This window comes from Schistocerca americana, chromosome 4, assembly GCF_021461395.2.
Source record: "Schistocerca americana isolate TAMUIC-IGC-003095 chromosome 4, iqSchAmer2.1, whole genome shotgun sequence".
In the NCBI taxonomy this organism is placed as follows: Eukaryota; Metazoa; Arthropoda; class Insecta; order Orthoptera; family Acrididae; genus Schistocerca; species Schistocerca americana.
The window spans coordinates 852,212,318-852,224,602 of NC_060122.1; the positions used below are offsets into that span (position 1 = coordinate 852,212,318).

At 41.1% G+C, this 12,285-nt stretch overlaps 1 protein-coding gene across 1 annotated transcript in view; it reads right to left on the reverse strand.

Annotated features, from left to right (window-relative positions):
• LOC124612680 (nuclear pore complex protein Nup205) overlaps window positions 1-12,285 on the reverse strand; it is a 314,008-nt gene that overhangs the window by 12,657 nt on the left and 289,066 nt on the right. The window contains exons 30-31 of the mRNA XM_047141009.1: window positions 8,619-8,906; window positions 4,414-4,574 (exon numbers count right to left, since the gene is read on the reverse strand). Of these exons, the coding sequence (XP_046996965.1) occupies window positions 4,414-4,574; window positions 8,619-8,906 (449 nt within the window). The remainder of the gene's footprint in view (window positions 1-4,413; window positions 4,575-8,618; window positions 8,907-12,285) is intronic.

Consider the following 12,285-nt stretch of genomic DNA (forward strand, 5'->3'; position numbering starts at 1 on the left):
TGAAGAGCTCGAAATCTCAGCAAAGTGTTGACCCAATGAGTTAGAAACTGCAAATGGGTCCACTAAGGTATCATGCGCAACAGTGAGCCCAGAGATCGGGGAGAAACTAGGCATGCCAGATAACCGTCGAATTCGACTCCAAACTTCTGAGGAGGGAGTGAAAGTGTTAAAAGAGCTAGTAAAGAAGTCTCAGCTTGCCTTCTTGCTAACAAGGATGACATGATGGCATCGTGCACATAACTGCTTATAGCAGATACAGTTGGCCAAAGTAGGATGGTGGTGGAAAAAACTAAGAGCACGTCGCCGCTCACGAATTGCGTCACGGCACGCCTCGTTCCACCAAGGAACTGGGGGGTCTGGGCAAATCGGAGGCGCAAGGTATTGAACATTCCATGGCTGTAAGAATAACTTCTGTAACATGAGTGACCTGATCGTCGACGCTAGGAAAGTGACAGTCATCGAATGTCACTAGAGATGAAAAAAGTGTCCAATTGGCTTGGGCAACCTTCCAGTGTCTCGGGCGCATAGATGGCAGTTGTAGCTGCAATCGAAGGACACATGCAAAATGGTCACTCGAGTGTGTATCAGCAAGAGTGAACCATTCAAAGCGCCGAGCTAGCTGAACAGTATCGACTGAAAGGTCCAAATGAGAGAAATTCGTCATGGAGGAAGACAAAAATGTAGGTTCCCCAGTGTTAAGGCAAACAAGATCCGCTTGGTGGAAGACGTCAATCAATAGGGAATCATTCAAAGCGCCGAGCTAGCTGAACAGTATCGACAGAAAGGTCCAAATGAGAGAAATTTGTCATGGAGGCAGACAAAAATGTAGGTTCCCCAGTGTTGAGGCAAACAAGATCCGCTTGGTGGAAGACGTCAATCAATAGGGAGCCTCGCGGACAAGGACGCGGAGATCCCCAAAGCGGGTGGTGGGCACTGAAGTCCCAATCCAGCAAATAGGGTGGGCAGGAGCTGACCACGGAGATGAAGGAGATCAGCTTTTTCCATCGGTGTGGACGATGGAATGTATACAGTACAAAGAGAGAAGGTGTATCCAGAAAGGGAAAGACGGACAGCAACAGCTTGGAAGGAACTGTTTAAGGGGATTGGGTGATAATGGACAGTATCATGGAGGAGAATCATAAGTCCCCCACGTGCTGGAGTGCCATCAGCAGAGGGGAGATCAAACCGGACTGACTGAAAATGAGGGAAAACAAAGCGATCGTGGGGATGCAGCTTTGTTTCCTGAAGACAGAAGATGATCGGCGAGTAGGACCGTAAGAGGATTGATAATTCATCCCGATTGGCTCTAATGCTGCGGATATTCCAATGGATAATTGAGATAGGGTGGACAGAAAAGGGAAGAATCTTACCACGGTTGCTCTCAACTCAACGACTGCGGAGAGCCGGTGGCCGACTCCATGAAACAGCATTCGGCCAAAGGTAGAAGATCCTGATCTATAAGTTGTTCGGGGGCAGCTCCTGCCACCAGCGGTCGGCCAGTTGATCGGCCGCCAGCAGTGCGCCTCGGCGACACAGAAGACGGCCTCGGACAGTTACCGCCAGGTGGTGCTGTAGATGAGACACGCCGTGGCAGAGAAGGAGAGGAACTGGGTTTCTTATTAGCCTTCTTGGAAACAGGACATTGAGATGAAGGAGCAATCGATGGTTGTGAAGGTGGGGTACGTAGAAAGTCTTCACGAGTAGGCTCTTTTTTGGAAGTCCGGGTGTCTGATTCTGGGGCTCGAGATTTAGCAGAACCCGAAGAAGGGTCAGCCATAGAGTGAGCAGGTGAGAGTGAGGACATTGAACGGGCGATCTCTGCGCTGGCCGATCTGACGACCATGGCACTAAAGATGAGATCACAAGTCTGCGTGGCTGCCTCCTTAGTAGGCCGAGGAGAGGCAAGGACAGTGCTGTATTTACCTGTGTGAGGCACAGTGGGCTTGTCGACTGGCGAATAACTTTTGAGCAGCAAAGGTCGACACCATTTCCTTCACTCTGAATGAGCCGTTCGTCTTTAAAAATGCGGCAATCTCTAGAGGAAGCAGCATGGTCACCCATACAGTTGATGCAACGAGGGGATGGAGGTGGACAAGCACCCTCATGGGCATCCTTGCACACGTAACACATTTGACCTGATTGGAAAATGACTGGCTGGTATGATTAAACCGCTGACACCGATAGCAACGCGTAGGGTTGGGGATGTAAGGGCAAACTGAAATCATCTCATAGCCCGCTTTAATGTCAAGAAGATAGTAAAGGTTGGAACCAAGTCCTTGTCAACCCTTTTCATGACTCGATGTACAACCGTTACGCCCTGGTCAGACAGGTAGTTTTGAATTTCCTCGTTGGACAATTTGACGAGCAAGTGTGCATAAACCACCCTGCGTGATGAATTTAAAGTGCAGCGCACTTCCACCCGTACAGGGAAGGTGTTTAGTAGTAAAGTTCGCATCAATTTTTGTGCCTGGAGGGCACTGACTGTTTCTAACAAGAAGGTGCCATTTTGTAATCGGGAACAAGACTTTACAGGACCTGCGATTGGGTCGACACCTTTCTGAATAATGAAAGGGTTGACTGTGGAGAAGTCTTGACCTTCGTCTGACCGAGAAACAACAAGGAACTGTGGCAACGATGGAAGAACTGTCCGTGGCTGAGACTCATTGAACTTACGCCTGTGAGCAGACATAGTAGATGATGAGGAAACCATTGCGGAAGTATCCCCCACGATTACCGGCATCTCCCATGGCGCACTCCTTCCTTGTGGGGGGGCCCACCTTAGGTGATTGTTCACACCTCAGGCCACACTTGCGAAGAACGGGCAGAGGGACCAAACGGCACATTCAGAAGGTACCAGCTCGGGTGATCACCCCTCCCTGGGCCTGGCCATTACCAGGGGGTACGTACGTGTCCTATCCGTCTACCCGGCACGGGGAATTACGCGTTACCTCGTAACCAGCTGTGCGTGGGAACGCGTGGGTCGGCCTTCAGACACGCACACGGAGGAAAGAAAGAGAAAGGGAGAAACTAAGAAAAGGAAAGAAGAGAGGTCTCAAATACCGCAGCAGAGAAGAGAGTAAAGAGAAGAGGCAAGGAAAAGATAAGGACAAAGGGAGGACAGAGACTTGCCAGCATAGAAAGCAAAGAAGAGAGACTGTCTTACAGTTACAAGCATCTGTCTCCGGATGTAGGCACGAAACATACTCCCATAGGGGGAGAAGGGGAAGGGAAGAGGCAGAGTTGGAAGGTATGCAGCCCGGAAAGGAAAGAGAGCCGCACTAGCTTGGAGTCCCGTGCTCGCCACGCACATATTCACAGAAGAGATGTGGACCCCGGTGGGGTGGGGGGTGGGCATTCACTCATGATGGATATTGTTAAACAACTTATGTGGATGGTTTAAAAACGAATGAAATAGTCATCAGTTACTAAAGACAAACTTCTGTGGAATTTTCATGGTTTTTGACAATTCTGTTGACTCTTTACTCTGCCTCACCCTGTATCTATAGTTTTAACATGCATTATTGTAACTGTGATTTTAATTTTTTGTCAGTTGTTCATGCATCTGTCATAATTTTGAGTTACAAAGATGAAATAATTCAAATAAATGTTCCTAGGTGTTGTCATTACTGTTACTTTTTATCAACATAACATAACAACAGGACTAGGTGATTCTGTGATTGATCCCTGTACTGATAACAGGATAGTAATAGTAAGCTGATATTTGAGTTATGTTAAGAGTCTGGCTGCTGCACAAGGAATTAAAAATCTTTACTGCCAATGGATGAAATTATAAGACAGATTATACAACAGTGGCAGAATGGCACCCATGAATTTTCCGATAGTCTCAAATTTTTTTGATCATTTTAAGAGATGTCATTTGCAAGAATTTCACATAGTATGTAAAATGACATTTTGGAAAATAGCTTGTAAGTGCATGCATGAAGACTTTGGTACTAAACCGAGTAATAAGTACCTACTCACCACACAGAGAAGGTACTGAGTTGGAGACGGGCACGTGAGAAAGAATGCTAGATCTATTCAGCTGCCGGCCTAAGTCCTCTCTCGGACGTAGAAAAAGACAGGACACACACACACACACACACACACACACACACACACACACACACACTTTTCAGTCAATTTTTTATACCTGGAGTAAATGTATTTCTATTCATAACAACAATCACTCAATCATGTTTATGACAGTAGATGACTTTCTACTTGCCTTTTGTTGAGACAAGGATAAGAAAAGCTGAGCTGATAGATACACAAATATAAATACAGTACTTCTTGATATCAAAATTTTCTGAAGTCCCTTAGCATGATGAAAACAGGGGTATCAAAGGGAAAGTGTAAATACACAGACACTACGGGGGAGAACAATAAAAACAATCCAGTTTTTTTCCAGCCTACCTGTTTAAGTTCAGCACCACTCATACTAGACAAAGAATTTTTTTGCCGAACCAGAAGTTCCAGTGCAGCAGCTTCCTTCTGTTGGTACGACACTGTCTGCACGAGCTGGTACACCATAACACCCAGTGATGGTGAACCTCCTTCTCCAATGTTTTGCAACTCTGAAAAGGAAATAGATGCATGTAAGCAATGCTTAAACACAATCACATGAAATTAACTAGAAAGTATGTAAGTCTTCTACCAACTAAGGTTCACATTTCTTGCATTATCATATATTTACCCTAAGAACCAGTCTATAACAATACTACTTTGACCATTCATTTAACAGGAAGATGAGACTAATGGAAGAGGTAGGTCTGACTAAAACACTACCTGCAACGTAATCAGATGGAGACATTCTCATTATAGTGAAAAATAGTTAATTATATTAAATTTACCACAAACATAACCAGTCATGCTAAAACGTTTTCTCAGCACCTGAAAACAGCTACACCTTAAGCGATTACTTCCACATACCAGATCATCTACATCTACAGCCTCACAACTACTCTGCAATTCACAATTAAGGGCTCACAGAGGGTTCTACTTTCTACAGTTCCAGTCTCGAATAGTGCACAGGAAGAATGAACACTTAAATGTTCCCGTGCAAACTTTGAATTATTTTATTATAATGATCATTTCTCCTTATGTAGGTGGATGTTAAAAAAACATTTCCACATTCAGAGGAGAATGTTGAACAGTGAGATTTCATGAAAAGATCTCACCACAATGAAAAACAGCTCTGTTTGAATGATTGGTATCCCAAATCACATATCATGTCCATGACACACTTTCCCCCTATTTCACAATAATGCAAAACAAGCTGTTGTTCTTTGAACTTTTTCAATGTTCTCCATCAATTATATCTGGTCAGGATCCCATTCTGCTGAGCAATACTCTAGCAGAGGACAGACAAGCATAGGGTAGGCACACTCTTAGTAACCCTGTAGTATCTTTCAAGTTTTCCGCCAGTAAAACACAGTCTTTGGTTTGCCTTTACCACAAAGTTATCTATGTGACTGCTCCAATTTAAGTTATTCATAATTGTAATTCCTATGTATTTAGTTGTAAAAGAATAGATTAAAAAATCTGCTCACTAAGTGGTGGCAGGACACACACGTAATAGAAGGTAATAATAAGGCAAGCTTTCGGAGCACGTGGCTCCTTCTTCAGGCAGAAGAGTTGAAGGGGAAGGAAGATGGGCGAAGGAAAAGAACTGGAGAGGTCTAGGAAAAGGGGTAGATTTCGGGAAAGCTACCCAGAACCACAGGCCTTGGGAGACTTACTGGGTGAGATGAGGCTTCGAGTCAAACTGAGCTCAGACAACAGATAAAGGTTTGTCAGGGGATACCTGATACTTCAGCTCTGTGTGAGAGTTTGTCAGCCATACAGGCTGACGAGCGGTGGTACAGCAGTCTCTCGACAACACACGACCAGATGTTTTCGAGAATTGGGAGATCCGGAGAACGTTCTGGCAATGGCAATGAGTAAGGTCAGAATGGCACTTACAACAAACAATGAAAAATCCAGGATGGAATGTAACAATACCAGAAAAGGAAAGTTGCTACTCACCATATAGCGAAGATGCTGAGTCACGATAGGCACAACAAAAAGATTCACACAATTAAAGCTTTTCGGCCATTAAGGCCTTTGTCAGCAGTAGACACACATACACATACACGCACACACACATTCACATAAACGCAACTTGCACACATGTCTGCAGCCTCAGAGAGCTGAGACCACACTGCGAACAGCAGCACCAGTGCATGAGGGGAGTGGCGACTGGGAGGGGGTAAGGAGATGGGTGGGTGGGGAGGGGGAGGGATAGTATGGTGCGAGTGGTGGACAGTCAAGTGTTGCAGCTTAGATGGAGGGCAGGAGAGAAGGTGTGGAGGGGGGAGGGGTTAAGTAGCTTGAAAGGAGAGAAATAAAAAGAAATTAAAAGACTGAGTGTGGTGGTGAAATGACGGCTGTGTAGTGCTGGAATAGGAACAGGGAGGGGGCTGAATGGGTGAGGACAGTGACTAATGAAGGTTGAGGCCAGGAGGGTTACGGGAACGTAGGATGTATTGCAGGGAAAGTTCCCACCTACGCAATTCAGAAACAGTGTTAGTCAATGAAATTGGAAACTGACCGGGGAATCTATAAAATCCAACAGGCTCTAATAGCCAGAGTGATCAGAAATGAGAAAGAAAAACATAAAAAAATCATTTATTGACAAATTAGACAAAAACATTACGAGAAATGAAAGTGGGAAGTTTTACAACTCTTAAAAGAAAACTTGTGGACTATAAACTATGTTATCGCCAAAAGGATGGAACAATGGCAACTTCAGATGAAGAAAGCTGCAACACTGTAGCAGATTATATTAAAAGACTCCTAAACTGTGATAACTCAAAAGCACAATTTACTCCAATGAACCCTTTGTCTGGTACCTACAGCGCAGACCACTTGACAAAAGATGAAATGAGGGGCATCATCAGATATTGTACTCTAAGGTATAAACAATATGTGATGGTCTTAGTGGACTTAGGAAAGCCTACTATTCAATATACCACATAGTCCTTAATGAATTTGGGGTTAACTTTAAACTGCTGGCATAACTACAGCCACCCGAACAGATACAAATTTCCAGATAAAGTTCCTATAATGCCTCTCACATCCCTACAAGAGCAAAATTGAAGTCAAACAATGCAACAAACTGTCTCTGAAGCTTTTCAACTGTGTTCTTGGAGGGGAAAAAAAAAAAAAACCATCATCCGGATCTGCGGAAAAAAACTGATGGAAACCGACTACAGCCCAATGAGAATGGGAACAAAGTCCAACGAAACCACGGTAGACTGACTGGCTTTTAATGATAAATAGCCATTCAGTCCCACAACTCAAAAACTGCTATGACTGCTACTCCCATCAAATGCAGTTGGTTACAAGCAGTCCAGCCTCGGCGGCCAGAGACACTGGTCACGTTTGTGTCAGTTGCGCATGTGTGAATGTGTACATGTTTTCTATGATAGAAAAATGCCTTTTGGCCGAAAGCTCAAATGTGCAGCAGTCTTTTGTTGTGCCTGTCCATGACTCAAATGTCTCCTCTATATGGCAAGCAGCAATATACCCTTTTCATAATACTGTCTTTTCACAAAATACTAATATACATCACTACGAAACAGTCCTGAAACCAGTAATTTTGTATGCAGCTGAAAACCTATCCCTAAATCTTTAGGGAAATCATGGCATCCAGTAACAAGAATGGCTTGCACCAGAAAAGGTCCAACAATATAGAAGCAGTGGCACTGGAACTGCCTGAAATTATCAAGCCTCGGACGGAAAAATTTACAATCTCTTTGAAAACGCTGATCTTTAAGGGGAAAAAAGATGCATTATGCCTGTCTCCATCATCCATTCCAATCTGTTAAACTCTACTAGAAATGACACTGTGCACGCAAAAGAAAATAAAATTTGTTGTGCTGCTGTTTCAACTGGTCCGCACTGACTGCTAGTCTCATCTCGTGTGAAAATAATTTAAATGAAGACAATAAAAAGAAATAAAAGTAAACCAAGAAAGGTATACACAAGGAAGAGTAAATGTAAAGCAAACGTAAGGAACGGGCGAGACAGCATAGGGATATTGGTTGTAGATGGGGACAGGAATAAAGATAAGCTGAAGAGTACAGAAGAATAGTTAGTGCAGTTCATTTTAGCGTCAGTTCTTTTCATCGTAAGCCAAATAGCAAAACATGTACTGGCCATATATTGCTCAACTTCCTTAATACTCCTAGACTTAGTTATCACCAGTGTACATTCCAAGTAGATGTAAAGATATTTGCATTAACCTATTTGGAGTGTTCTACAGCAAATTTCACTTTTTATTTAGACCAGTTTATTGTTGAATACAGATGTATAACCTGTTTGAAAACTAGAAAATTCATCAATAATACTTCTGGTGCACATCACAGAGTATAATTTTAGTAATACATGTATGCCCTCCAAGTGGTCTCTTTTCATATATACAAATATGTAGATTCAAATAAAACCATATGTTTCAACAACAAAAAATCAAATAAATGCACAATAAAGTAACTATGGGAAAGTGATGTGGAGTAAGAGGAATCAAACAGTTATTTTATGAGCAGTCAAAATAAGACAACAAACCAAAAACAATTTACCTCTTGCATGATGATGATCAAATGGAGTGAATCGATCCCCAAGGCTTGGTCGCAGAACTACAACTGTTGCTCTAGGATCCACACCACGGCTTGCCACCAAGTTACGAGTGTGCAGAGCTAAATGGCAAGCGGTCTGGAGGAAATGTGTTACTGCCTCTTGACTGCCCAAATCTTTTAAAACTTTTTCAGTAACAACAAATCGGGGCAGAAGTGTCAGCATTAGCTTCTGTATCCTCTGCATCTGACCAGATACTTCAACATCACTGAAATCACGTGTACCCCGAAAATCTGTTGACACAAATTTGAGATAACAAAATGGAATTAATAATCATAATGTGTATTACAAAAACAATATATTAAAAACTGATTCAGTGAATCTGATCATTTTATCTAAATTTTTCATTTGTTTTTGTAACAAATCTTTCAGTAACACTGTCTTAAAAATACAGTCACCATAAACATAAAGCTTTGGTTCGTTTAAGCTGTAACTAGATACATTAACTGTGTTCCAGCTGCTACCAAAAAGGAAAATCGCTGCATGTTTGAAAGCGAAAATTTTGTGCATGTGAAAGATCAATTTTGTGTGAAATCTGAAAGTGAATAAAAGCTGGGGAACTAAATTTGAAGGTAATGACATGGGCGAAAAAGGTGATTAGGAAAAGGGAGAAAGATGACATATGCACAGAAAAAGAGAAAGTAACTGAAGTTATCCAATTTCCACATAGCACCATGTATGAAGTTTTCAATAAACAAATCTTCTGTAATGAACGAACACACATTTGCTGACAAAAAGGTAGCTATCTTACAAACTGAAAGTTGAAAACTATTAAATGAGTTTAAATAAAAGCCACTACAGCATTCCGAATTAAAAACAGTTACATTCTTCACAATTTGCTTCGAAAGCAGATACTACAGTTCATCAGTATACAATGTGTAGTATGAAGATCTGGATAAATTTTAAGGATGTCATGGCAGACATTGCCCTGGTTTGTGCAACATACACATAAAAACTGTTTGTGCCACATTTATTAACGCAAAAATTGGAACAACAAAAAGCAAAATAGAAAGGCAGCTGAAGAATCAAAATTGCAGTCGATGTTTAACAATGTGTTAACTGAGGATTAAATATGTGTAACAGCAACTGAATAGGGGCAAAAGTGCAAAATGCCTACTGACATAAGTAAAATTATGTAAAAGAGTGACTGCTTTCCATATTTCTTAAAATAATACTTGATTACTGCTTCTCTGTCTGAAACACTTACCGTACAGAACTGATAGAAGAAATAGAGAAAATCCAAAGAAGAGTAACATATTCTATCACTGGTTCATTAGTAAGGCTAACTGTCAAGAAAAATGGCTGTCCAGCTCCAATATCAGATGCTACAAAAGAGCCATGTGTCATGGTGTGGTTTACTGATAAAATTCCAAGAAATTATGATCCTAGAATTACAATTCATTTAGTAAAATTATTTAATTGGGTAGATAAAAAATCTACTTGCCAAGCAGCAGCAGAACACACACATTAAAGACTGTTGTTGTGATTGGCAAACTTTCGGAGCCATTGGCTCCTTCAGGCAGAAGGGTTGAAGGGGAAGGAAGAAGAGTGAAGGAAAAGGATTGGAGAGGTGTAAGAAAAGGGGTAGATTTTGGGAAAGTCGCCCAGAACCGCAGGTCAGGGGAGACTTACTGTACAGGATGAGAAGGAAAGACTGATTGTTCTAGACCCTGGTGTAGGATAGGACTGCATCCAGAAACACGGAATTTCAATGTCAGGCCTTTTGGAGTAACTCCAAGGGACAAGAAGGTTTCAAGAAACAGAATGTGAGACCTTAGTTTTGACAGTGCGAAGTTTTTGTAAGGAACGGATGCAATATGGGATGGGTTCATCAAGGCAAGAGAAGACAGTTTGGAGAGTTAAAAATCAGGAGAGTTGCAAAAAATAAATAAGCAGAGGGTGAAAAAGATTGGGGGCGGGGGGGCAGGGATGGAAAGAAAAGCGATTAAAAAAGTTGGAAGAATTTGTGCAGAAACCATTAATAAGAGGTAATGAGTAAGCAATCTATACTAATAAAGAAAAATGATAAAAGGAAAAAATCAATCAGGAAAGTCGTGAAAACAGACGAAATTTTAGAAGCTGGATAAACAGAAAGTGAAAGTCAGGGGGGAAAATGTAAACTACCTAGCTTGGCAATTAATGTGACGTCAGAGATGGCAATAAAAGTCGATCACATCGATTTGCCGAAAAACAAACGCACAAAAACATGGATGAATTGCATATAAACAAGATAAGTGGATGGTGGAAAAGAAAATAGCTGTCAAATTTGTGAATAAATAAGTGAAAGACGATCGGGAGAAGACCATGCAGTGTAATGAACCATAAATTGTTGTATGCAAGATTAGATTAGAGATTAGATTTACTTTCATTCCAATTGATCCGTAGTGAGGAGGTCCTCCAGGATGTGGAACATGTCAGAAAAACAACAATACACGACAAATATTTAAACTAAAACAAATAAGCTAATGTACCATTCCACAGGTCCCAAGTGGAATGATCGTCATTTTTTAATGAACACTAAGAGTCATTTTACAAATACTATTGCACTGAATTTAAAATAAAAAAGTTTTATATTTATTTATAAGGTAAGAAACATGTAATACAACTACTGTAATACTTATTTACAATGAACACATTACTGCACTGAAATGGTGCAGAAGTTAGATTATACTTACACACACACACACACACACACACACACACACACACACACACAAATTTTCAGTGAACACATTACTGCACTGAAATTGTGCAGAAGTTATGTTGTACTTATATACAAATCAGTTGGTTTTCCTCAGAAATTCATCAATGGAGTAGAAGGAGTTGGCCACCAATAAATCCTTTAGGCTTCTCTTAAACTGAATTTCATTGGTTGTTAAGCTTTTTATGGCTGCTGGCAAGTTATTGAAAATGTGTGTTCCTGAATAATGCACACCTTTTTGTACAAGACTAAGTGACTTTAAATCCTTGTGAAGATTATTCTTATTTCTAGTATTGATTCCATGAATTGAGCTGTTGGTTTGAAAAAGTGATATATTTTTAATGACAAATTTCATTAAGGAATAAATATATTGGGAAGCTGTAGTTAGTATCCCTAGTTCCCTAAACAGGCTTCTGCAGGATGTTCTTGAGTTCACACCACATATAATTCTTACTGCACGTTTTTGTGCCCGGAAAACTTTAGCTTGGCTTGATGAATTACCCCAGAAAATAATCCCATATGACATTATGGAATGAAAGTAAGCATAGTATGCCAGCTTTTTCATTTTTATATCCCCTATGTCTGACAAAATTCGCATTGCAAACAGAGATTTGTTAAGACGCTTCAGCAGTTCTGTGGTGTGCTCCTCCCAGTTGAATTTATTATCAAGCTGTAATCCCAAGAATTTAACACCGTCCACTTCTTCTATCTTCTTGTCATCATATGTTAGACATATACTCTTGGGACACCCCTTACAAGTTCTGAACTGCATGTAGTGTGTTTTTTCAAAGTTTAGTGACAAAGAATTGGCTAGGAACCAGTGATTAATGTCTACAAATATTTTATTGGCTGATCTTTCAAAGACTACACTTGATTTGCTATTTATTGCAATGTTTGTATCATCAGCAAAC